At 41.9% G+C, this 27,748-nt stretch overlaps 1 protein-coding gene across 4 annotated transcripts in view; it reads left to right on the top strand.

Moving 5' to 3' along the window:
* Positions 1 to 27,748, top strand: part of PLEKHM3 (pleckstrin homology domain containing M3) — a 176,120-nt gene that overhangs the window by 15,936 nt on the left and 132,436 nt on the right. For all 4 annotated transcript variants that reach the window (XM_023622512.2, XM_023622513.2, XM_023622515.2 and 1 more), the window contains exon 2: positions 7,806 to 8,725. In XM_023622512.2, the coding sequence (XP_023478280.1) occupies positions 8,119 to 8,725 (607 nt within the window). In that variant the 5' untranslated portion in view covers positions 7,806 to 8,118. The remainder of the gene's footprint in view (positions 1 to 7,805; positions 8,726 to 27,748) is intronic.

The following is a 27,748-nucleotide window of genomic DNA, read 5'->3' as shown; positions in this document are numbered from 1 at the left end:
AGGTGTCTGGCATTGTATTTTCCTCTGTAGTCCAGGTGCTTCTAAAGCTACGTGCCCCCAGGCACCCTCTCAGCACTCATTAAATTCTGATTACAAGTTATTTAGTCAAGTGGGAGGAAGTCAGCACTTTTACCATCCACGCTGGGAGAACATGGCATCTCTGTGTGGGCTGATCTGGTATTACTGCTCATATCTGCTTCTGCCTCTGTGTGGGAGGACTCCATATTCATCCTGTTAATTAGCCTTGCCTAATGAGCATGTAAACAGCAGATTTCCGAGTTAGAAAACAGTATGCTGCTTCTCCATCCTGTTACATTTTGATGCATGCATGGGATTCTGTGGGTTGAGCTTTTGTTACCACCCTGACAAATGGACCTCAATTTCTTAATCTATTAAATAGAAGAAATAACCTTTTTAACAGAGAGACTGTTCTGTAGAAAAATAAGATAAAATGTCTATAGATCATTGAGTTTGGCTGAAAAGTAGTGTATTATAAATAGTTGATTGCTGAGTTTGCCTTTGTTGGGCTGACCATCTTTCCCAGGAGTGACCAGGAGCATGTGGTAGTTGAATGGGTGATGTCCCGTGGAGTGCTCCATAATTGTGTGGCATTTACAGTTTACATTTTTTAAAGGCATGTTGGAACAGCTACCTAGTGAATGATCCACATGCAAAGCCATTTGATATTAGCAACTTTATTGGATACAAGTAGCTGAGTAGGGCATCCAGAGGTTAAATGGTTTCCCAGAGGCCACCCAGCACGTGTGTGGTTGAGCCAGATTTAGAACACAGTTCCAATTAGTTCCTGATTTTCAGTTTTGTGCTGAGGCAAACTTCACTGAGCACACACACTGATTCTATTCAGTTCGCTTTGTCAGAGAAAGGTACTCTTCATATTTTGTCCCATCTGAATTTGTTTTTATTATTTTTAATTAATTGACTTCAAAACCAAATGAGGCAAGCTAGTAACAGGTGTTTACTTATAGAGACTAAACTTGCCATTAGACCCTTACATTGTAGTGAATTTGAGGGCTGTACATCCTAGGGAAAAGATGAAATCCCAAAAGGAGAAAGGTTGGCAAATGGAACCTAAAAGGATGAAGATATAGAGATTATATAGGAGGGGTAGGTAAGGCACCATGCCTGCTGTCAAGGAGCTCAGCGTATATAGAGAGGGATTGTTGATCATTTCAGTATGGTGGAGCAAACCCAGGGTGCTATGAGAGCCTGAGCAATTTGGAAGGCTCCCCAGCTTGGACCAACACTATGTCATGGAGGGCCATGAATGTAATGCAAAGGAATAGCAATGCGCTCTTTCAACACACGTCTACTCAGCACCTTTCATGTGTGTCAGGCACTACTCCACATGATTCAGATGAGTGAACAAAACGAGCATAAACTTCTGCCCTCGAGGAGCTTATATTTTAGTGGGAAGAGAGAAACGCTAAACATTAAGTAAATTAAGTGTTATGTTAGAAGATGGTAAATGCTAAGGGAAAAGGGTCCAGCCGGATGATCAAGGTTAACATGAACAGTGGTAAGTCATGTTGATAGCATCTACCCTTGATATGATATGATGAGAACAGCACTTTACCTCTATGGTTTTTCTCCCAAAAACATATAGCCCTAGTCTAATCATGAGAAAAACATCAAACAAATCCCAGTTGAGGGACAGTCTATAAAATATTGGACCCATACTCCTCCAAATTGTCACGGTCATCAAAAACAGGTAAAGTCGGAGAAACTGTCACAGCCAAGAGCAGGTTAAGGAGAGATGACAACTAAATGTCATGTGGTACCCTGGATAGGATCCTGGAACAGAAAAAGGATATTAGGGATAAATTGAGGAAATCTGAATAAAGTATGAACTTTAGTTAATAATAATGTATCAGTATTGGTTCATTAATTATGACAAATGTACCATAGTAATATAAGATATTACCTGGAGGAAACTGAGCGTGGGGTATATGGGAACTCACTGTATTATCTTTGCAATAATTCTGTAAATCTAAAACTATTCTAAAATTAAGGTTTACTTTTTTAAAAAAAGCAGAGTAAAGAGGCTCAGAAGTCCAGGGCAGAGATGTGTGTTATAATTTTAAGTAGGGTGGTCAGGGTAGGCCTCATTGAGAAGTGAACAATCACTTAAAGAGAGAGTTGGCCATGTTGATATCTGGGGGAACAGCCAATGCAAAAATCCTGAGGTGAGAACATGCCTGCAGATTTGAGAACCAGCACTGAGCCAGTGTGGCCAGATGGAAGGGAGGGTGGGGCGTGGGGAGAGGGTGAGGTCATGAAGGAAAGACAGCAGAGCAGATCCAGTAGGGCTTTTAGGCTGCTGTTATTCGTGTAGTGTGTGTCTGGAACCAGGCCGTGCGTTGTCCTATTTAATTCTCTCAACTGTCCTAGGAGAGAGGTATTATTAATTTGCTGATTTTGCAAATGAGAAAACTGAGATTAGAAAGGTTAAATAACTTACTGAAGTCCCATTGCTGGTGATTGGTGGAGCTGCAATTCCTTCCTTCCTCTGGGCCCCAGAGTTGTCGCTCCTAACCTCTGCCTCCTCTCTTTAGGGGCTGAACTAGATCTGCTGAACTAGATCTTCTAGGCCAGGAATTGGCAAACTGCAGGCTGCTGGAGAATCTGGCCCTCTGTCTGTTTTTGTTTGTTTGTTTGTTTTTCATCATGATAAAAACACATAAAATTTACCATCTTAACCATTTTAAGGCCAGTAGTGTTAAGTATATTCACACTGCTGTGAAACAGATCTCCAGAACTTTTTCATCTTGCAAATCTGAAACTCTGTGACCTTCCCCCTCTCCCCAGCCGCTGGTAACCACTGTCCTACTCTCTGTTTCTAGGAATTTGCCTGCTTTAGATAACTCATATACGTTGAATCATACAGTATTTTTTTTTTGTGATTCGCTTATTTTACTTAGCATGATGTCCTTGAGGTACATCCATGTTGTAGCATGTGACAGGATTTCCTCACTTTTTAAGTCTGAATAATATTCCATTGTATGTGTTTACTACATTTTGTTTCTCTTCTCTGGCTATTTTGTAAATATAGTTTTATCAGAACACAGACATGCCCATTCATTTCCATATTGTCTATGGCTGCTTTCCCTACTCCAGCAGAGTTGAGTAGTCGCAAAAGTGATTGTATGGCCCACAAAGCCTAAATTATTCATTATCTGGCCCTATACAGAAAATGTTTGCTGACCCCTGTTCTACTGAGGAGATTCTGAAGGGTTAAGAGAAGTGACATGGAGGCTACATTAGAGAGAGGAAAGACAAGAGGCAGGAAGACCTTCCTGGGTATTAATTGAGCTCCCTCTGAGTATGTGGCTTTGTGGGAGGATACAGACGTGAATATGGGACTTGCCCTCAAGAAGCTTAGAGTCTAATCGAGGAGCTAAGAATGACGCACTGGGGAGAAAAGACAACTTACAAAGTTGAGTCATTTAGTGATGCATTAGACATCCAGGGGAGGGAGGTACACGAGAAGACTGAGTCTTCAGGAAAGACTTCCTAGAGAGTTGGGATTTGAGATGGGTTGGATGGGATCAGTGTACGGTATGGAGGAGAGCATCAGCCTCCTCACTCATACCTTACAAATGAGGTAAGATGTTGACAGTATTTAGAGCTGTGTCTGGCATATGGTAAGTGCTCCACTCGAATAGAAGTTCCATGAGGGCAGGATTTGTATCTGTTTTGTTTACTCCTGTATCACCAGTGCCTAGAACACAGTAGCTGCTTCAATAAATATTTATGGAATGAATAAATCACTACAACTCTCAATAACTGTTTTTAGCTATTTAATTTGTACTCTACAAATACAGGCAAAGAGCTGGATCACTCACATTGGTGTTTTAATTCATTTGTTACACTAACAAGTAATTTTTTTTGGCATTGTTAAAGCAACAGCTGTCTTTATTACTTATTGCTAGAATAGTCATGATGTGGTGAGAGGGCTGTGAGTCAGAGGTACTGACAACAAAGGGAAAAGTGGAAAAAGAAAACAATGTCAAGTGATCCTAAAGATAGCCACTCAAAAATGATTCATTAATGGGGGCCGGCCCAGTGGCGTAGTGGTTAGGTTCACATGCTCCACTTTGGTGGCCCGAGGTTTGCAGGTTTCGATCCTGGGCACAGACCTATACACTGCTCTGCAAGCCATGATGTGGTGGCATCCCACATGCAAAAGAGAGGAAGATCAGCACAGATGTTAGCTCAGGGACAATCTTTCTCATCAAAAAAAAAAAAAAAAAAAAAAACCTCATTCATTTATTCAACAAATATTTATTGAACTATAACTGTGTTCTGGGGGGGTCCAAGGATGAGCAAAATAGACAGTCGCTACCTAAGAGAGGATATTGATGTGGAAACTGGTAATTACAAATGTGACATGTGTAACTTACAGAAGTGCAGGTGCCATGGAAACTTAAACAAGGACTTTAACCTAGTCTGGGTCACTAGAGAATGCTTCCCTGAGGAAGTGGTGAGACTTGATTATTGTGTGTGACAAACTACTCCCAAACTGAGTATCTGAAAACAGTTTTTTTTTGTCATGATTCTGGTTCACTGGGCTCTTCTGCGCAGTCCTAACTTGAGATCTCTTGTGAGCTGCAGTTAGATACTGGCTGGGCTGGAATCAGCTGAAAGCTCACCTGGGCTGTCATCCAGGATGGCTTCTTCACTCCCATGTCTGGTGCTTCCGTGCTCCAACTTGAGGCATCCCTTTCAACAGAGTAGCCTGGACTTCCTATATATCGGCTCAGAGCTCTGAGAGATAGGAAGAGGAAGCTGCCAGGCTAGTTAATGGCTCACCTCAGATGGGCACAGCATTATTTCTGCCACACTCTGTTGATCAAAACATCACAAGTTCTGCCAAGATTCAAGGGAGTGGAAAAATAAACTCACTTCTTGATGGAGGAGTAGCAAGTTCTCACTGCAGAAAAGCATATGGGATAGGAGATAGTGTTGTGGCCATCTGTAGAGAATACAGGTCTGTCAGCTGATGTTAGGTTGAAACCTGAAGGATAATTAGGTATTAGATGGACAAAAGAAGGGGGAGAGGGTAACCCTCAGCAATGGGAACAGCATGTGGGCAGGCCCAGCGGTCAGGCCTGTGTGACTGAGTGGAGGAACAGACAAGAGTAGCAGGAAAGTGCTCAATCACATAGTGAAGAGTAGGAATTTTTAGAGTATGATTAGGAAGGGTAAATACATACTTATATCTGAAAGCAACAGGAATAGCTATATTTGTTCCAAATAGAGGCAACAGAAAGCACTTATAGTGAAAATCAAAATTGCTAGAATAGGAAGTACAGATTTAGCCTAGAGGATATGGAGTGGAGTGGGGGTGGGTCAGGGAAATCTTGCCCCAAATCACATAGCTAGTGTGAGACGGAATTGGGCTTTGAACCTAGATCTGATTCTAGATCCACTAGATTGCTTTACGTGACTCTACTCTCTTGTTCACCACTCTGCCTGTGGAAAGTCATTTTATATAATAAACTTGAAAATCGCTTGCTAACCAGAAAGTAATTTACTCTTCCTAAGTTCCTCCTAGCCATCCAGGTAAACACCTCCTTTTGAAGAATTTCTTAATATCTCCCTCACCTTCCCTGACAATTGACCCCTCTCTCCTTCCCCCACCAAATCTGTTTCCATCCTCTATCAAGGCAGTTTTTGGGTTTATTTTCTTACCTGGCTCATCGTGAAAGACTGTGAGCCTTCTTAGGGTAAGAGCTGTGTCTTATTCATCGTTTCGTCTTTCGTGTCTTATATCTGGTGTGACCTTAATAAATGATGAGTGGTTAGGTAGATGGGTGGTTTCCAGAATCCTTTGTTAAACAGCATTGAAACAGTTCTCAAGTTGAATTCTTACTGCCCTTTAATGATTAAATGAGGCAATGCATATGGAAGTGTCCATGAGACCTGGTAATCTCTATGGGCCTCAGTGTCCCTTTCTATGAAAGGCTGGGGTTAAAGGATGATCTCAAAGGTCCCTTCCTTGTCTAATAGCCTATGGTTTTAGAACTTGTGGGATAGAAGTGCTAGCAGTGGGATCGCAGTGCTAGCCCTCAGTGGTTATGGACTTACAACCAGCCTGAAAATATCCAAGCAGGGGGCACAGAGAGTATATGTTCCTAGACATTTTGTTTGAAAGTATTTACTCTCTGTTGAGTATGATTAAAGACTGATTTTTAGCACTAAGAAAATGAATATTCATGGTATAATCTTAGATGAATAATTTAGTGCTCTGCATCTTGGTGCCTCTTCCACTTCTACTTTGTTTATTATATTCATTTGAAATTTTAGTAAAGAAAGAACTAAAAGTTTTAATATTTATTATGTATTTCTTGTTCTTGTCTTGGGTGTACAAGATGAAACTGAAAAATCCAGTTTCCAAATTACAGAAGTAGTGAAAACCCTGTTGCATAATTCAGGAGGGTCAAGGCCTGTCTGTAGACACAGAAGAAAAAAGAAACAACCGTATTTGCAGCTAGAAAAATATTATAACTGATGTTTATTTCTAAAAATCAATCTGTACCTTGCTTCGTGAGTGCTACCATAATAAATATCAGAATATAAAAAGTAGACAAACTCATAATCGTTATCATTTTACAAGAGGTTAACCACAGAGTTCCTGTGAACTGCAGACTTTGATAGATTTAAAATAAGGGCCATATGTACTGGTTTTATTTACATACATTAAGCAATGTAGATTGGTACTGTTGATTTAAATGTAATGGCTTAATGACCTAAGTGCCAAAAATGATTTTAATTAACCATGAAACTTGTGCAGTTTTTACAAAGAAAGAACATCTATGTACCTTTGCAGCAACATGTAAGTGTTGCTAATTGCCTGGCTTTACCTATTTGTAAGTAATTAAAGGGAAAAAAAAGCCCTGGCCTAGTTGTTTTGTTTTTTGGTAAAGATACAAAGGTATATGTGGCTGTTGAGCACATGAAATTTGGCTAGTGTAACTGAGGAACTTTATTGATTTTCACAAATTTAAGTTTAAATAGCCATGTATGATTGATGTCTACTGCTTTGGACAGCATCACTATCAAGGTCTGCTCTAATTTGGCCTGGCCTTGGAGATCTGGTGTTTCCCAGAAAAGGTGAGTTAGTGCTCTTACAGGATTCTTTCTGCCCAGCCCCAAGGCTAAGCCTGTACTCCTAGGCCAGTCCTCAAAGTCTCAGGGAGTTTGGAGCCTGAAGCCTTTTCCAAGGTGACTGGAGGAATTCTGCTGTCCATAGTTGTCATTAGGTATCATGTAATCTACAGCTCTGAAGCACAAGCACAGTAACATTCAGGCTTACTAAAACAGTAGAGCCTCCCTCTCTGCTCCCCCCTTGCGCCTTCAAGTCCAGCAACTCATCAGAGCTTTCAAGGTTTGTGAAAGGACTCATGTGTATATGACTTTCAGACTGATTACAATATAGCCCCAGTCACAGAATTCCTAGTCGTTTTTGCTTACTATTTTAGGTCAACATGACAGAGATTTGTCAGGACAGTCTTTTCACAACTGCTCTCAAAGCCTTCTCTGTGAGTAAAAGCTGTTGACTTTAGTTCCCCTTATCAAGTGTTCCAGCCTGCTTTGTGTAAGTTCTAATACAAAGTGGGTAGTGATGTGTACTGTTGACAGTGAAACTACTGTGTAGGTCTTGCTCACCTTTCAGCATGACTGCCAGAGAAGAGAAGTAAAGATGGGGAAGTAATGGGGCAGATTCGTGTACTATAGAATACAACAAACCATGTGCCAATGTTGTCCTGTTTATTTTCTTCCAGGAAATTAAGGCTTGCTTTGGCGTTGCTTTGACAAGCACTTCCTGTTGTCTTTCCTGTTCTCAGTGAAGAAGAGTCTCAAAGGAACATTTGTCTCCCTATACCTTTGTTAATGGCCATTAGCAGCTAGCAAATGCTTTTAATGACCAGGAAAACATCCACCACCCTTGTGCTTGGTCTGCTCCAGCAGTCGAATGAAGGTTTCTTCCAGTTGTTTCCAGAACTCTATTGCTGAAGCCCCTCTCTCTTGGCTGAATGTTCATGAAGCCCTTTCCTGAGCCAGCTTAGGAGGCCTAGGCCTCTTGGAGCCTGTGACATGGAAGCTTTGGAAGTGGATGATATCAGCCCAGCTTTGGAAGTTACTGAAGATTTCTTTAGTACTTTCGATAATAAGTTAGAAAAGGTTGTGCAGCAAGCTGAGGTTTATGGAATTCAGGAAGTCCCTGAACTGGTGGGGCAAGAGGTCTTCAGCAATGTAACAGACAATGGTGCTATCAGAAATGTTGCCTCCCTGGGCAAGGGGGGCATGATTTGGGACTCCTGTAAGAGCAGGCTGTTAGAAACCAAAGTTCAAAATGTCTTTCCTGCCAAAGAACAGTTTATGGTCCAGAAAGGGACAACCCCAGATAACCTATCCTGGGTGGAACAAAAGGAAGCGTCAACCTTTAATTTTTTCAACATCTGTCAGCGCCGGAGGGACAGACCTCGTTCTGTGAATGACTTATTGGATGAGACCTCTACCTTCAAGCCAGGGCATGCTCGATCAAGGTCAGATATTACCCAGGTGGACTGGAGGGTAGTCCTCAAAAGCACACCTTTGCAGCAGCAGCGGCAGCAGCCATCGCTTCAGGGCCCTTACTTCACCAGGCCGTCGTGTCTGTCACCCTCACCAAATAAGGTAGAAGATGCTCAAGGAAATACTGGTATGTTTTTATATCTGACTGCTACTCAACAATCGTTGATTTTCCTTTGTTTCTCCTCCATTTACCTCGTGAGATTTTACTCTCCGATAGCCATGTCTGGCTTCACTCACTTAAGCTCCCTCTTCCATTTACTTCTGTGCTTAGCTGGCGTCTACAGTCTTTACTGTCTTTGTGAGAGGTCCTAAGTGAAAGACTACTGTGGTTAATTTTCCCTCTCTAATCTTGGAGGTTAGAATTAGGATATTTTCACAATTAGTATGGTATTTCCCTTTGAACAGTGTGTGACACACACATTCACATCAGTGGGTGCTCATTGGATCACACATGGGGCTTCGCCTTGTGCTGTGCAGGATTTAAAGATGTGTGAAGGTGACCCCTCCTGGAAAGAACTTCTCATTTAGCGAGGGGATCAGCCACTCCAGAAACTCAAGAAGGCATCCAGTATGGAGGGAAAGTAGAGGGTCCCTTGAAATTTCTGTGAAGGAACTTCCGTTTTACTCTACATCATTGAGATTTCTTTCAACGAGTGACAGCAACTATAGGAGGATAGAGGAAGGAGAAGACACTTTGGGCTGGGCTTGTCAGGAAGAGCTTGTAGAAGGTCTTGGAACTTGAGTTGGACCTTGAAGGACATGAAGATAAAGAGAGTCATAATAGGGACACTCAGTCAGGACAGGATCACGGTGTGAACAAAGGTGAGGAGATGAGAGGTGCAGAGGAGAGCAAGTTGAGCCTTGTGAGGAGAGCAGAAGATCCCGTGTTGAGTAGTGGAGGGAAAAGGTTGGAGTGGCTGGTTCAGATCTCATGATGTAGGGCCTTGAGTTTCTTTTTTCTTTATACTTTATGCACACACATGTGCACATGAATATGTACTCGTGTACTCACACAGGAACTTTCTCTTCTATGAGACATAACAAACCATCTTTTTGTTTCTCCCAGCATTTTGCTTCAAGATAACCTCATTTGTACAGGCTGTCGATTTCTATTACTGATGATTCTTCAATCACCCCATTCAACCTTTGATTTAGATGGCTTCTCCTCAATTAACTGAGCAGACTATTTTATGTACTTAACTGCTATTTTAGTATTACTTTAATCTCTAATCATTGCTTGGTTTTCCTTTGATACGTTTAACATTTTAATTAATAAAATTTAGTTTCTAAGTGTAACTTGAAGCAAGGATATAGTTTAGTATATCCATTAAGGAATACAGTATTCCTGTCTATGAGGTGCCACATTACTTCTCTGTCCAGTTCAAATCCATCCTTTAAAATACTTTTTTTCCCACTCGGATTCATGACTTGTAATTTCTTGTCTTTTCTCCGAGACTTTCACCCGTCCTCTGTAACATCTAGTCAAGGGTGGTGACCGTGGGAGTGAGAAGAAAAGGATGTTATAAAGCACTGATTATAATAGCTCACAGATTAGCTGTTAGAGGACATTAGCTATTAGCCCTGTGACCCCCGGAGCCTGGCAGAATGAGAGCTTCGCCTTGAGCTCCTGTATAAACAGGTGTACTCGTTGATGAGCAAATAATCTCAGTTGTTTTTTTGGTTTCTTGGAGTTCACATAGATTTTTATCACTAAAGTATCATAACCAGTCTGAATCCCTGGCATAACCGAAGTTAAGAGGGTGTGTATTTCCAGTTTTATTTTTCTGTCTTGTTCAGATTATAAATGCAAGGATCAGGGCTTGGTTAGGTTCTCTCTTCAGTGTATGACAGATCATGACTATTATTTTTTAATTCTCAATTTTAAAAAAAGTTGAATATTAAATGATGTTGAAATATAAGGACTGAATGGTATTTTGAAAAGTAACCTGTAACAAGTGGCCTTTGCAGGTATTGATATAATATCACCAGGCTGCCTTTTAGTCATCCATGGGATACACATCCCAGTAGGAATTAGCAAAGTCAGGCAAATGGTGTGCCAAGTTGCTGACACGTTTTCTTTCTGGCTTGCTCTGGCGGGCAGGCAAGATAAATCATGTTTTTATTGTTCACCAGGTGAAGGGCCACTGGTCACCCATTCTCGGGCTGGGGTGGAGAGGAGTTTTAGATATGTGGCTGGTCACCCACTTTGTTGACTGTAATTCTCACAAGGCTTTGGTGGGGATGTGCCAACACCCAGGTGCATACTAGTCAAAATCAGCCCAGACCTTTGACTAAAGTTTACTTTAAAACCTTTGAAATTAGTGATCCAGAGTGAAGAAGGGGTATTGTTTCTCCTGAAGGAACATGCCAGGAGCAAAGGGAAGGCAGTGTGGGATGGTGGGAGCTGGAGATGTGGGGTCAGGCCAGAACTCCTCCTTGAGCCTCAGACTCACATATGCGACTGCCTGGTGAACATGTCTGCTGGAGTGTCCCACAGGCACTTAAAATTCGTAGTGTCCAGAAGTGACCCATCATCCTCACATCTCCTCCTGCTGTTCTAAAAGTTCACAAGGATTAATGAGAGGCTGGGGGCTCCTCAGAAGGAGTACAGTTTAGTCCAGTTGGTTTCCTTTGAGGAGGTCAGCTTGGTGTTGCATCTGGCTCTGTCACTCTCTGACTTATGAGCTTGATTACTGCATGGTCTCACATTTTCTCCAGTTGATTTTTTTTTTTGTTTCTGGGTCCTTTTCTGAGCTTACCTTGAGTAGTTTAAAGACTTACCAGGAGTGGTGCTTCTCTTTCTTATCTGCCACTTCCTCTTCTTCTGCCCGCTTCATGCCCTCTCTTTCCACCCATAACAAGCCCAAGGGTCTTCTTCAATAGGTAGGGCTTCTGTGTCTTCTGCCTCATTTGGCAATGAATACCTGGGCTTTTAAGCCTTATGGAAGATAAATGCTGCTTTGGTTATAAAGTGAGTCAAATTCTGGCTCAATGTGGGCAGTGGGGAGATAGCGAGCAGGCCTGTCTGAAGAAGGCCTTCTCATCAAACAAGGTAGCATATTGGTTAAAAACACTGATTCTAAACCTGGACTGTTAGAGTTTCGTCTTTGTTCTAGTACTTAGTAGCTGTGTAACATAGGGCAAGTTTCTTAATCTCTTTGTGCCGCCTTTTTTTTTTCTTTTTGCCGTAAAATGTGGGATAATAATAGTGCTTACCTCAATATCTTGTGAGTGTTAAATAGGTTAAAACATCTAAAGTCCTTCTTAGAACCATGTTTGGCACATAGTAAACACTTAATAAATGTTTTAAATGTTTAATAATACTAGTTTTACTATTGCTAGTTGAATTTGAAACTCATCAGTGAGAGTCAGGGACACTACCAGTCACTCCTGGTTTCCCTGACATAGTCTCTTCCATAAAATGGCCTCACAGTAAATGTTTCTTTTTTTTTTTTTAAAGATTGGCACCTGGGCTAACAAGTGTTGCCAATCTTTTCTTTTTTTTTTCTTTTTCTGCTTTATCTCCCCAAACCCCCCCTGTACACAGTTGTATATCTTTAGTTGCAGGTCCTTCTAGTTGTGGGATGTGGGACGCTGCCTCAACGTGGCCTGACGAGCAGTGCCATGTCCGTGCCCAGGATCCGAACCCTGGGCCGCTGCAGCGGAGCGCGCGAACTTAACCACTCGGCCATGGAGCGGCCCCTAGTAAATATTTCTTGAGTTGCCCTTCATGCAGTGTACTTTCTCATAGCTGTTCGCCAGTTTGTGGTGGGAAATAGGCTGTTCATCCCCTCTCTCACACTGGTTTGTGCTCTCTGCTTACTGTCTTCCAACCAGAGTCTGTAGTCCCCAACGGAGGGAGGGTTTGTTACACGCTGTTTTATCCTCAGTACGTAACAGTGCTCTGAACATAGCATGTGCTCCAAAAATGGTTTTAAATGTGGAGTGAATGTAATTCTGAGAAGAATCAAGCTGACAAATTAAAAACATTAACTTTCTTAGCTGGTTTGTGTCTTTTGGGAGAAAGAACAACTCCACCCTCTTTTCTGCAGGTCTTGCACCATCATCGAGCATTTCATACCTTGCACATCTTCTCTGTGAAGCTCTGTAGCAGCAGTGGAAAATGAAGATTTGCACTATCCTTGTGATAAGAGAAAATCAAATGGTTGTGGTTTATAATGTGGCCCCTAGTGTTGGAAGAATGTTGCTCTGGCCCAGGAGGAGTATCCGATACCATCTCAGATCCCTGGGTTGCAGAGGCACAGTTAGGATTCCCCATCATAGAGGAATATGACTGCGGTTTGATGAGCACAAAGCCTGGTGAGATCGTTGTGTTTACCCTTTAGCCTTGCTCAAGTTGGCAGTTGTTGGAGATGGTTTTGCATTGTTCCTCAACTTTCTCTGTTCCCTGGTGGTGTTTCTTTACAGGAGATCATTGTGTAGGATTTGAGGATCCCTTTTTCCTAGGTTCTTGGGATGTATGAGAGCAGAATGCGTCAAACAGATTAACAACCTACTTATTACGGCAAAGCTAACATCTGAGCACTCGGTGTGTTTGTCCCAGGTTGAGCGCCCAGGTGGAAAGAAAAGGAGCACATGGCAGCAGCAGCAGCTGACACTGGCTTTGTACACTGACTGCTTTACAGGTAGCAGCTTATTTAACTCATATAACACTCCTGTGATACAGGTATCTTTATTGACCCCATCCTAAAGATGATGAAACTGAGGCATAACTTGCTTTTAGTCCCACGGCCAGTAATGAGTGGCACCTCGATTTGAACCCAGGCAGTTTTCCTCCAGAGTCCATGCTCTTGACCACCAAGTTTGGCTGTATCCTTACTTTGGAAGCCAGTAGTCTTCGGTCTCCAGAACCCTCCACTTGAAAAGCCTTTCTGGCCCTCCGTCTCTCTGGGGGTAGAGATGGGAAGTAGTGTGGAAGAGAAAGACCTGGATAATGTTCATCAAACTAAAATTAATCCCTCAAGAGATGAGTGGTGAGGAAAAGCTGAGACACACCAAAGCAGTCTACCTAAACGAGGGTCATCTCCTGCATTTAACACTCACTAGAGTATGTGGATAGTGCAGAGGTGTCACGGCTCTTCAGGGGACTGGGAAATCTGCAAAAGGGAGATTCACTTTGCCTTTCACATTCTTTTAGTTTTATTTTATTTTTTTTAAAGATTGGCACCTGAGCTAACATCTGTTGCCAATCTTCCTTTTTTTTCCTTTTTTTCTTCTTCCCAAAGCCCCCCAGTACATAGTTGTATATTCTAGTTGTAGGTCCTTCTGGTTGTGCTATGTGGGACGCTGCCTCAGCATGGCCTGATGAGCGGTGCCATGTCTGCGCTCAGGATCTGAACCAGTGAAACCCTGGGCCGCCAAAGTGGAGCATGTGAACTTAATCACTCGGCCATGGGGCCGGCCCCATGCCTTTCACATTCTTGAATGTTAGCTGTGCAGAGAGCTTGAGTAAACCAGCCTGCATGGGTGTGACCATGGAAAGAGGGCTCACTTCTTGCCCCACCTTTGGCTGCCTGTTTCAGTCTTTCTTCAAAGCCTGTGAACACATTCTAGAGATTGCATTGCCCAGGCAGAGACAGGCCTAGGACAGACTCTTAGGATGGGATGTTGCCTGTGCTAAGTGGATGAAGAGTACTGCCAGTGGGTCCTACTGGGTGAATGGGATGTGGCTTGAATCCAACCTAGTTAATACATCTGCATTACTGAGGATTGGGTAGGAATGCCAAAGAGATTAGCTCATAAACTGTTAGGAAAGAAAGGATCTAAGGTAAGATGGCAACAGAGGCAGTTGTTTCTTTCTTTTTTTTTTTTGTGAGGAAGATTGGCCCTGAGCTAACGTCTGTTGCTAATCTTCCTCTTTTTTTTTTTTTCCTCTCCCCAAAGCTCCAGTATATCCTAGTTGCAAGTCATTCTAGCTCTTCTATATGGGATGCTGCCACAGCATGGGTTGATGAGTGGTATGTGGGTCTGCGCCCAGGATCCGAACCAGGGAACGCTGGGCCGCCTTAGCGGAGCGCACGAACTTAACTGCTATGCCATGGGGCCAGCCCCGAGGCAGTTGTTTCTAAAGAGTCTCAAGGTAGGTGGTGGAGACCAAAGCTTCCTCAGGGTCAGCTCCATTCCTTACTGCCATCCCAGTGTCTGCCATGCCCTGGGCAGATGTGGTGAGGTGAGGGAAGGCTGATCCCACCACCAGAATGACTGAGTTCTACTTCCAGCACTAGTTCTATACAGACGTGCTCTTGACCAGTATCTATACTCAGCTGTTTACTCCTTTGTATCACTGTCATCCAGTTCTTGTTCACTGAGTAATGGTACAGCCATAGGCACTGGGGAATTTCCCAGAGAATAAAGAACACCAGGGTCCTAGCATCATAGAATTACAATCCAAATATAAACATGTACCAAGGAAAGAACATAAAAAGTCATATGAATATGTGGACACTAGATATGTTGTCAATTTGAAAAATAGTTATATACACACACTTCTACGTAGAATTGTGTACACATAGTATAGGAAGGTGAGGCTGTATTTGGGTTGCCAATATTTTGTTGAGGATTTTTGCATTTATGTTCATCAGTGATACTGGCCCATAGTTTTCCTTTTTCGTGTTGTCCTTGTCAGGCTTTGGTGTCAGAGTGATTTTGGCCTCGTAGAATGTGTTAGGAAGTGTTCCATCTTCCCTAATTTTTTGGACTAGCTTGAGAAGGATAGGTATTAAATCCTCTCTGAAAGTTTGGTAGAATTCCCCAGGGAAGCCATCTGGTCCTGAGCTTTTATTCTTTGGGAGGCTTTTGATTACTGTTTCAATCTCTTTACTTGTGATTGGTCTATTCAGATTATCTATTTCTTCTTGATTCAGCTTCGGGAGGTTGTAAGAGTCTAAGAATTTATCCATTTCCTCTAGATTGTCCATTTTGTTGGCATATAGCTTTTCATAGTATTCTCTTACAATCTGTTATATTTCTGTGGTAGCCATTGTTGTTTCTCCTCTTTCATTTCTAATTTTATTTATCTGAGCTTTCTCTCTTTTTTTCTTTGTAAGTCTGGCTAGGGGTTTGTCAGTTTTGTTTATCTTCTCAAAGAATCAGCTCTTTGTTTCATTGATCCTTTCTACTGCCTTTTTTGTTTCAATAGCATTTATTTCTGGTCTGATTTTTATTATTTCCCTCCTTCTGCTGACTTTGGGCTTTGTTTGTTCTTCTTTTTCTAATTTGGTTAGGTGTAGTTTGAGATTGCTTATTTGTTATTTGTTGCTTGTTTGTTAAGGTGAGCCTGTATTGCGATGAATTTCCCTCTTAATACAGCTTTTGTTGCATCCCATATGAGTTGCTATGGTTGGTTTTCTTTTTCATTTGTCTCCAGATATTTTTTTATTTCTCCTTTAATTTCTTCAGTGATCCATTGGCCTTTCAGTAGCATGTTGTTTAGTCTCCACATCTTTGTCCCTTTCTCAACTCTTTTCTTGTAATTATGATCAGAAAAGATCCTTGTTATTATTTCAGTCTTCTTAAATTTATTGAGACTTGCCTTGTTTTCCAACATATGGTCTATCCTTCAGAATGTTCTGAGCGCATGTGAGAAGAATGTTTTCTGCTGTTTTTGGATAGAGTGTTCTATATATGTCTATTAAGTCCAAGTGGTCTAGCCTTTCATTGAATTCCACTGTTTCCTAGTTGATTTTTCTGTCTAGATGATCTATCCCTTGATGTGAGTGGAATGTTGAGGTCCTCTACTATTGTTGTGTTGTTAATATCTCCTTTTAGGTTTGTTAATAGTTGCTTTACGTACTTTGGTGCTCCTGTGTTGGGTGCATAGATATTTATAAGTGTTATTTCTTCTTGATGGAATGTCCCTTTGATTATTATATACTGCCCCTTTTTGTCTCTCTTTACCTGTCTTGTCTTGAAGGCTACTTTATCTGATATAAGTATTGCAACATCTGCTTTCTTTTGTTTGCCGTTAGCTTGGAGGATTGTTTTCCATCCCTTCACTCTGAGCCTGTGTTTGTCATTGGAGCTGAGATGTGTTTCCTGGAGGCAGCATATTGTTGGGTCTTCTTCTTTAAACCATCTCAACACTCTGTGTCTTTTTTTGGAGAATTCAACCATTTACATTTAGGGTGATTATCCATATATGAGGGCTTAATGCTGCCACTTTATCGCTCATTTTCCGGTTCTCCTGCATTTCCTTTGTTTCTTGTCCTGTGTATTTTGGTCTACCAATTGAGTTATATAGTTTTTTATGTTGTGTTTCTTTGTTTTCTCCTTATTTATTATTTGTGTCTCTGTTCTGCTTTTTTATTTAGTGGTTACCATGAGGTTTGTATTCAAAATCTCACAGATAAGCTAGTCCATATCCTGATAGCCTCTTATTTCCTTAGACTAAACCAATTCAGTCCCTTTCCTCTTCCCCTCATAAGTTATTTTTCTCATGTCTTATTCCATCTTGTGTTTTGAGTTCGTGATTAAAATGACAAGGTTATCTTTGTTTTTGGTGTTTTCCTTCCCTTTATCTTTAATGCTATTCTTGAGTATTTGCTCACCTGTTCTGATGTATAGCTACAATTTTCTGATTTTGTCTACTTCTCTCATTACTCAATGCATTGTAACCCCTTTCTCCCCCTTTTTCAGGGATGGGGGCCTTCTTGAGGATTTTTTGTTGGGGGGAGGGGGTCTCGTGGCTATGAATTCCCTTAGCTTTTGTTTATCTGGGAAAGTTTTTATTTCTCCATCATACCTGAAGGATATTTTCACTGGGTAGAGTATTCTTGGCTGAAACTTTTTGTACCTCAAAGATTTGAATATGTCATTCCATTCTCTTCTAGCCTCTAAGGTTTCTGCAGAGAAATCCGCTGAAAGCCTGATAGGGGTCCCTTTGTAGGTTATTTTCTTCTGCCTTGCTGCCTTTAGTATTTTTTCTTTGTCATTCACTTTTGCCAGTTTCACTACTATATGCCTTACAGTAGGTCTTTTTACGTTGACATATGTAGGAGATCTGGCAGCCTTTTCTGCAAGGATTTCCATCTCTTTCCCTAGGTTTGGGACGTCTGCTATTTCTTTGACCAAGCTTTCTGCTCCATTCTCCTTCTCTTCACCTTCTTGAATACCTGCAATTCTTATGTTGCATTTCCTTATTGAGTTGGATATTTCTCAGAGACTTTCTTCATTTTTTTTAGCCTTAGTTCTCTCTCCTCTTCTATCTGGAGCATTTAAACATATCTGTCTTTGATTATGCTGATTCGCTCCTCTAAGATGTCTGCTCAAGTGTTCAGGGAATCCATATTTTGTTTTATCTCATTGATTGTGTCTTTCATCTCCAATATTTCTGATTGATTCTTCTTTATAGTTTCAATCTCTTTTGTGATGCGTGTTCAGTAGGTCCTGAACTTGTTGAATTGTGTTTCTACTTTCTCTTTTAACTTGTCAGATTTTTGATGATAGCTATTTTGAATTCTCTGTCATTTAGATGTCATATTTCTGTGTCCTCAGGACTGATTTCTGGGTACTTGTCATTTTCTCTCTGGTATGAAGGTTTAATACAATTGTTGGTACTGCTACTGGGCGTGGCTCTGTTTTTGTGCATCAAGTTGTTATTTGGTTGCTGTTACCACCTATCACTACTGGGTGGGGGTCAAGAGCTGCATATTCTGAGCCCTCTGTGTTCTGCCAAGATCCCAGGTGGTGGAGTGGGCACTGGGTGGGTGGGGGGGGAGGGGCACTTTCTCCTGCATGCTCTCAGAATTTTCTCATTCTGCCCTCGCTATCTGCTCTCCCCAGATGTTGGCCTGATAAGATCACCCCCGTTAGCTTTCACCTTGGTAGGGGCTTTCCCCAAGGCTATGAGGGCCCTTGGGGATCTTTTATGTTCCCATGAACGAACGTCCCCTCCCCCCATTCCTTCCCTCTCTGAGGCCGCCCACGGTCCCAGGTCCCAGTCTTTTGAGGAGGGAGTGAAGTTTCCCTTCACCTAGTTCCACCTCCTCCAAGGGGGACTCCTGTCTCTCCACCCTCCATCGTATGGCTGTGTGAGTCTCTCACACGTCTTTTGTGTTGTGTTTGGATGTCCTCTGTTGGAGTATGAATGTCTTTTTCGTTTTATGGTGGAGGGGAGACGTTACCAGGAAAGCTCACTCCGCTATGCTGCTGACGTCACTCATGATTCCCCTTTCTTCACAAAAGCAAGTGTAAATTTTATAAAGCATCCAGAATGTTCCTAACCCTACCACCCCCACCTTTCCTTGCCCCATCTGTATGCCATTTGTGAATATGCCCTGTGCTTCTAGGCTTCTGGACCTTTGCTCACACTGTGTCTTCATCCAGAATACCCTCCCTGTCCTTTTAACTTTTCAGAATCCTCCCTTATATTTCAAGGACAAGTTCAAATGCCACATCCTCCCTAAGACCTTTCCATATTTTTCTCATTAAAATTCTTTTTTTCTTTCACTTTATTTACACAGCTCATTTTATGCTGCTGCATATTGTAGATAGTTGCATGTACATCCATCTCCCACACTAGATTGGAAGTTCTTTGATGATATGAACCATATTATAGAAAACTTTGTATTGTACCAAATATGAGCTTATGCAAGGTGTATCTCTTGGTGCTTGGAAAATCAGGACAGTACAGTTTTGGTGGGGTTTTTTTCCCCAAAATGGAAATCCCCTCTCTTTCCTTTTTCCTTACTTATAGCTTGACTCAAGTTGAATGACGTTTGTTATTATTAATACTGTCAATAAGAGCTATTATTTAATGGGAGTTAACTTTACTCTTAGCCCTTTGCTAAGAAGTGTTCATCCATTATCTTATTTAATGTTCACAATAGTTTAATATGATAGATGATATTGTTCTGATTTTACAAATGAGGAAACTGAGCCATAGAGCACATAGCCAGTATGTGGTGTGGCTGACATCCAAGGCAGGCTTCACCCTGGAGGCCACGCAGAACCGCTCTGCAATAGTGCCTCTCAGGCCTGAGGAAGTTAGGTCCCATTCTCTTCACCGTGAATGAAACAGTGTGATCTAGATGGAAAGTCTGGAGGTTGGAGTTCCACTCTCAGCTTGCACACTTTGTGGTATAACTTTGGCTAGGTCATTTTGTTTCCTAGAACCTCTGTCCAAATCTGTTAAATCAGTTAGAATTTTTTCAGAAGCAAGTAATAGAATACTCAACTGAAAGTAGCATAAATAGTAAGGCCATTTATCATCTTACTTTTTTCATCTCTCTAACAGATAGCTATTGAATGCTTAGTGAATATCAAGCACTGTATGCAATAAACATGTGAGAAGTCCGGAGGTAGGTGGTCCCAGAGTCATCAAGGATCCGGGCACTTTCCATCTTTTTGCCCTGTTATTCTCAGTATATTGGTGATGTCTGTTCTGTCCTCTCATTGATGCTACAGCAGCCCCAAGGACCATTTTCTCATATATCAACAGCCAAAGTAAGAAAAGGAAAGGAGGGCAACCCCTTCTGAGTCTTTTCCCAGAGGCCCCCAATAGTACCCCCTCAGTAGCCAGAACTGGGTTGCATGCCCAGCCTGAAAGGAAAATCTCTGGCAAAGAAAAACGGTGTCATTCTGATTGGGTTAAACAGATCATGATTCTTTCCGTGGGACCAAGGAGAGCCCATCTTCCCTGAGCATATGCCACCATGCCTGAGCAAAATTAGGTTCTGTTGGAGAGAAGGGGAAGAACTAGCCAGCGGGACAGGCCACCAACAGATTCTACCCCAGATGGGGCTAGGGGAAAGAGATTTCTAATTCCTTTTGGTTCTAAGTTTCTATGATTTTGTGTTATCCAAAGATATGGCCATGGAATGCCATTTATCTTAAAATCTGGTGGCCCTAGTCTGGGAAATTCTTTAATTCCTATAGATCAGAGAAACAGAATGAAAAGCTCACCATGGCATAGAATGAGTATAGTTTGAAAGCTGATGTTTGGAATTGTTTTTTGGGTCAAAAAGTTCTGTAAAGACTGGAGATTACCCTTGTCACAGAGGGCAGAAACCTTCTGCGTTTAAGAAGTTGGGTCTATAATCTCCTAGTCTGGCTCACACTTGAGAAGTGAAATTGACCAGGTCTTTGCCCATAGCAAAGAACTTAGATGGAAAAGATCCCTAAGTTCATGTGTCTGGCCAATAGGTAACTAGATATGTTACAGGTCTATTTCTATTAAAGCTTACATAGATAATATGTCTTTCTGTTAGGTTTATGAAGGGAAAACCAATGGGATATTGTCTTTCACCCATAAAGAAAGATCTCCAAAGTAGCTCACAGAAAAGATATCACTTGAGCCTAGTTCATTTCTACCAGAATAAGTTTGTTAACAAGTATCTGTGAGCACTACAGTGGCCAGCACTGCATGAGGGTTGTGGACCATATTTAAAATGTACAAGACACAGCCCCGCTTTGGTTCCTATAGCATCATTCTCTTCATGTTCTTTGCTGTGGACTTTTGTGTTACGATTAATGTAGATCCTGTTAATTTTACTTCTCTCATGTGCCTCTAATGAGGAGAAGAAAGACCTTAAATTAGTTAATTTTTTCCTCCTAGTTTTTGGCTTAAACACAGTTGAATACTATAGCATGAAACAAATGGACTTGGAAAACTATGTTTGTTAACCAGGAATGTAAACAAAAGAGATGGTTGTGATCTAGAATGTCAGAGAAGGGGCCACCATGGTGGCTCAGCGGTTAAGTTCATGGGTTCTGCTTTTGCAGCCCAGGGCTCGCTGGTTCAGATCCCGGCTGCGGATCTACGCATTGCTTCTCAAGCCATGCTGTGGCAGGTGTCCCACATATAAAGTAGGGGAAGATGGGTACGGATATTAGCTCAGGGCCAGTCTTCCTCAGCAAAAAGAGGAGGATTGGTGACAGATGTTAGCTTAGGGCTAATCTTCCTCAAAAAAATAAAATAAAATAAATAGAATGTCAGAGAAGTCTTCCTTGAGGAAGAGATGTTTCAGCTAAGCTTTGAGGATGGAGCAAAGCCAAGATGGAGATGAAGACAGCCTGTGTGTGGGATGGCCAGGAGGCTAAGCTGGAACAGGGCTGCATTATAGAGAGTAATGGGCTGAGGTTATACAGGACTTTCAAAGCCAGACAAATAGAATTAATGTGATATGTTTGGCAAGAAGCCCTTGAAAATTTCTTGCAAGTCAAGATTGAAAGGATATTTCACAAGAAGTCTGGAAGTTGGCCGAGGGGACAGGTAGTGGGGGAGGTAGCAGGGAACCTCCTTCCCTGCAGCATCTGTGTCCATGAGAAGGACGCCATTAGAATAATGCTCTTGGCCTGCCTGCCCCTCTGCACACTCCACCCTGGGAGCAGTGACTTATGGCAGGTTTGGGAGAGGTGCCAGGCGAGTGTAACTCAGCCTCTCACAGGAGGCACTAATTCTGGTCTGCTCTCCAGACCTGCCCCTCCACCGAGCAGCCTTTCATGGGCAGTCCCCAGGAGGGGAGCCCGTGGTGACCCAGTGCTGCTTGTGACCTGGAGGTAAATCTGTATAATCCTGGGCTTCCATTTGTTGCTATACACCTAAGCTGTGTCCTCCAGCTGGCTGATGTTTTGATCCCCATGTGTCTGACTACTTCTGTCAGTCTCAGTTGGTTTAAAACTTGGGTGAAGAAAAGGGATGCTATTTATTGGGTCCCCTCAGGCCCTAATGGTACATGGATGGATTGGTAGATGGAAAGAGTTGAGGGGATGGAAACCAATTAGAAGGCTCTGCCAGTCATCATGATGTGAGGTAATGAGGGTGACTGTGGCAAAAGAGGAAGGTGGGACTTGTGAAAAAAAGAGGGCCTCTAATTGGGCTGAAACTCTGTTGACAGGATCTGTGTCTGATTGATTTGGTATCTCCACAGGTTCTATTGTGGTCCTTTGTACATACATCCACAGATGTTTGGGGACCTGGGTATATGGGGGTGAGAAGGGTATCTAGACATCCTGGCCTCAAGGAGGAAAGAGTCCTTTGAAAGAACTGAAGCAGGTAGTAAGATAGAGAGGGAGTAAGGTGGAATACGATGGCCTCACTGAGGATGGCACCTCTGAGGTGAACAACTGAAGGAGACGAGTAAGTCAACAGAACTGGGGAGAGAAGTTCCAAATGGAGGATATACCAACTTCAGAGGCCTTGAGGCTAGACTGTGCTTGGCTTGTTCAACAAATATATGAGGATTGTGGCTGGAGGGAGAGAAGGGATGTGAGACGAGGTCAGAGCAATAATCAGAGGCCAGATTGTGTAGAACAGGAAGTAGAAGCATTGTAAGAATTTGGAATCTGAAAGAAGATTAAGCTATAGGAGAGGTAGGATCAAATGAATAATTTTTTGGTAGACACAGTAAACCTTAGGATATTGGAAGACAGGAGGAAAAGAAATTAGTAGAGGGATAATTTTAAGATGTTATAGAGAGAGAGATTCTGAAGAAATGGGAAGGAATTAGGTACAGAGTAGAGGTGGAAGGGTTAATTTAACAAGGAGGCAAGAAGTTTTCTTTTTTTGAGACCAGGACTAAAATAAGAAACATCTGTTGAACACTTATGATGTATCAGGCATCATTCTGAGAGCTGCTCTTTTCTTCCTCACAACAGTACAATAAGGTAGTGCTGTTATTGTAGCCCCATTTTGAAGATAACAAAGTTGAGGCTGAGGGTAGGTAATTTGCCCATTGTCACACAGCCAGTAGGGGCAAAATTGCTATTTAAAGTTAGGCCAATATGCTCCAGCACCTGTGGTCCTAACCACTGTGCTCACAGCACTCTTACAGGACATTGGTTAGTGTAGTGTTGAAGTAAAGCCAAGTATAGTGTATATAGAGCAGTGCACAAAATGCTCCCTACTGTACGCAGAAAGAGACAGTGGAGTAGGTATCTGGGGAGAGGAAAGACACTGTGGAAAAATTGTTCTGGGGATTGTGTTTGGATCCATTGAATGAATAAAAGAAGAAATGTCAGAGTTAAAGATATGATAGAAGTTGAGCAACATGGAAATGTGTTTGACTGGTGCTATGGTCTGAATGTTTGTGTCTACCCAAAATTCATATGTTGGACTCCTAACCTCTAAAGTGATGGTATTTGGAAGTAGGGCCTTTGGGAGGCCCTCAGGTCATGAGAGTGGGGCCCTCATGAATGGGATTAGTGCTCTTATAAAAAAGAACCTAGAGAGCTCACTAGCCCCTTCCTCCACATGAGGTTACAGCAGAAAGATGGCCTTCTCTGAACCAGGAAGCTTGTCCTAGCAGACACTGAATCAGCTGGCACCTTGATCTTGGGCTTCCAGCCTCCAGAACTGTGAGAAATCAATTTCTGTTGTTTGTAAGCTACCCAGTTTATGGTATTTTGTTATAACAGTCCAAATGGACTAAGACACTTGGGTTAGTACTTCTTTATCTTCCTCAAGCATGCTAGGCTTACATAGAGAATATACATGATGGTAGTGATCCAGAGTTGGTGATTAAATCTGGAAAGTATGAGAAAACACGTTTAACTGTTGACCACAGAATCTAGAGGAGGAAGGAGTTCAGTAAAAAGAGGAAGAGACTATACTGGGTAAGGTAGAAGGTTTCTTGACTAAAGGCCCTTATAAGGATGGAGTAGAGGATAGGTGAGGTGGAAGAGTGAGAAAAATGCCTGTGCCGAGAATGAAGAAGTACCAAGGTGGAAGTTGGTAAGTATTTGATGATGAAGAGGTCTAAGAGGTCTAGGATATTACTCTTAGTGCAGGAGAGAATTAGGTCTCTGGAGTCAAGGAAGGTAAGGACCTGTATTGATAAAGATCCTAAAACCAGATGGCAAATACATAACATAAATCTTTTCCCACCTCAGCGATACCACAGTGCCTTTTCCCTGCTGAGTCTGATGTGGTCTCAGCATCTTTCTCAGTACAGGGTTCCAGGCAGTCAATGAAAGTTGCCTTCTGTCTCTGTTCAGACAGTGCCAGAAGGGGTGGGTGGAGCTAAAAGTGGGTAGTCTGTAAGGAATGAAGTCCAGGAGTACCCCCAGAAGCCTAGAGGTTGTAACTAAGTGCAGAGAAGTGTGCAGTCTTGTAGGAGGAAGTGGGGCTGGCAGGTGGATGGATGGTTCTCAGGGAGCTCTGTGCCTCTGAGGAAGTCTTTTCACACTTTGCCATGCTCTAGACTGTCTGTGTAATGCTGGTGGCACCCAAGCCAGAGCTGTGAGGTGAGGTTGAACCCAGTGGCCACTGTCATCTGGGAAGCTGAGTTTGGGATCTGGAAGTCAAGAGACAATAGCAGCTGAGTACAGTTGGCATTGGCCATACATGAAGAAGAACCAGATTGTAGGAGTGACACTATGGTTTCTCCTTTGTCTTCAGTTAATCAATCTGTATTGATCTAGAAGTCTCAGAGTCATTTGCCACAACCAGTTGGTAAGCACCTGGAGACCTTCTATCATTTTTGTGTCTCTAACAAAGCCTTGTGCCCAGCTTTGCACATAGTTGGCATTCGGTAAATGCGTGTCAAATTGCTTTGCCCCCTTATCTTTGAGCCCATATAACAGATGTAACTCCTGTTTCCCAGGCTTTTGGTTCTTAAAATCATCTGTCCTTATAGGCTAGATAGCCTGTAGAGAAACTGAAGACAGAGATGATCAAGGGCCAGAGAAATGTGATTTATCTGCTTGACTTAGAGTGGCCGTCGAGGTGGGCTTGTCTAGGACGGAGTGTTCTACAGTAGTGTTAGGAGTACTCCATTCACTCTCCATTTGGCTTTTTTTCACGTTTATTAATCTTGTTACAAGAACTTAAATGCTTTCTTTAAATTTGCCTAGATATTTTGATTTGGAATATTGGCACTCATGGGCTTTTGAGTTCTTTGATAACATTACACATTGAAAACAAAAAAAATTTAAAACGTAAAATGTTGCTCTTTCATTCTAACTATTGCCTGATCTTTGGAGTCCTGTTCATCTGACTTCATTTGCTGTACTAGCTCAGGCAGTCCAGATTTTCTTGGTAAAGGAGATAATCTGAATGTTTTATTTGTTGCAGTCTGGGATATGGTGGTTTTTAAAGAGACAGAGTTGCATAAAGTAACCAAAATGAAAGCACATAACAGTTCAGTAATTAAATAAGCTAATATATGTGAACACACCTAATTATTACTTATATTATTATTATTACACGTTTAATGTCTTAAAGGCTAGATGTCAAACAGTATACACAGCCTGGGCAGGAGGATTGTGGGTGCTGGGGTGTGGAGGCAGAAGCTTATTTTTTTTTGCTTTGTTAAACTTCATACTGACTTTTTGGAATAATTTTATTATATTGTTTATTACCTATTTGATGAATGTGAAATAGTATCTGAAACATGAGTCATCAGAGTGGTGTAGCCATACTGCCTTGGGGGTTCAGAGGAAGACAGTTGTTTTCAACTAGAGGGGATGAAGAAAGTCTTCAGGAATAGGGGAGATTTTATCCTAGTTCTCACATGCGAGGAAAGCATGAATAAGCAGAGATGAGGGGAAATCTAGGCAGGTGGAACAGTGAGAGAAAATGCGTGAAGGTTGGGAGGGGTGGGTAATAGAAGGAGCGTCAGGTCCCCTGGCTGGAATGTGGGGGAGCGGAGTAGAGTGGCTGCGTTGTGTGAAAGGTGCCTGAGAAAACTTACAACAGAGGGATCGGGCTAATGTCCTCTGAACCTCCTGGTCAACCTTAATATCCCGAGAGCAGGACAACCACCTGTGACATACTCTTGCAAAAACAAAAACTAACTGAGCCTTGAGATCTAAATAGCAGTTGACAGAAAACATGGGAAACAGGGGAACATTTAAACAACCCATTTTAATTTTATTCCTTGTCTATTTTGCACATATTAAAAGGAGAAGTGAAAGGCATTCAGTCAAGGGAATAGATGCCATCATAATAAAAATATAATTTGTTATAACGCCAAAATAACATGAAGATACACTCTGCCAAATCCAGAATATGAGAAATTCTACAGGACAAATGAACTAATTTCTTCAGTAAAAACATAGCATGAAAAAAAGGAGGAATCAAAAACTCTTAGAGATTTAAGGAAACTTAAAAGACATATCAAGCAAATCAATATGTGAACCTAATTTGAACAAACCATCTGTATTAAAGAAATTTTTTGAGACAACCTGTGAAACAGACACAGACTGATATTAGATAAGGAATTATTCATGGTATTGGATGTGAAAATGGTATCATAAATATTTTTTAAGTTCTTATCTGTTAGATTAGAGATACACCCTCAAGTATTTACAACACAAATGATTAAATGTCTGCGATTTGCTTTCAAATATTCCAGCGCAGAAACAATAAAAAGCAAGAGTTGGAACGGGGTGGAGGGATAAAACAAGAGTGGCAGAAACAGGATGATTTTTGAAGCTGTGGGATGAGTCAGCAGGTGTTCGTTTTACTCTTTTGCATGCTTTTAAGTATACTTGCGATTTTCCATAATAACATATTTTAAGGCCAAGCTAAGGAGTGTGGACTTGCTGTGCAGGTTTTGGTCTGAGGACGGGCATGGGAAGGGCTGTTAGTGACCCAGAAAGGTTAACCTGTAACAGGTGGGATGTGGCTGGGGGAGGATGTGGGGACCCCTTAAGACCTTGATTAACATGGTGGCCATGAGAATGGAAACTTTTTTGAGAACAGATAGAGGAAATAATGGCAAAAGAGGAACTCGTGTGTGGACAGGGCAGAAGGCAGAAGTGCGTCAGCGCGCTGTGGGGAAAATCCCTCTTTCTCCTCAGTCCTGCAACTACTGTCCTTACAATACTCACTGAGCACCTTAAGGACGAGGCGGAGGGGGAGGGGGCCTTCCTTGAGGGGACCAGAGCCAGCGCTTCATACCAGCCAAAAGGGAGAGCAGTGGGGAAACAAAGAACTCTGTTCTCTTTTTCTCTGCTCTTTTTCATCAGGAATTACTCTCTTGTGGTTTCAGTATGAAATTTATAGGTACATTGATTCATTTTGATCACATTTCTTTATCTTCATTGGGGAAATGATGATAAAGTTTGTCAGTGGTCCTACCTGAATAATTTATGTCATTAGTTAAGACAGAGATTATATTATTCATTTGTGAAACTGAAAACTTTAAAAGAATGTATGTGATTAATTTAATGAGTTGAAATGATATGG

Source organism: Equus caballus, chromosome 18 (assembly GCF_041296265.1).
Source record: "Equus caballus isolate H_3958 breed thoroughbred chromosome 18, TB-T2T, whole genome shotgun sequence".
In the NCBI taxonomy this organism is placed as follows: Eukaryota; Metazoa; Chordata; class Mammalia; order Perissodactyla; family Equidae; genus Equus; species Equus caballus.
The sequence above is the reverse complement of the archived record's forward strand: the minus strand, read 5'-3'. Positions and strand labels throughout refer to the sequence as shown.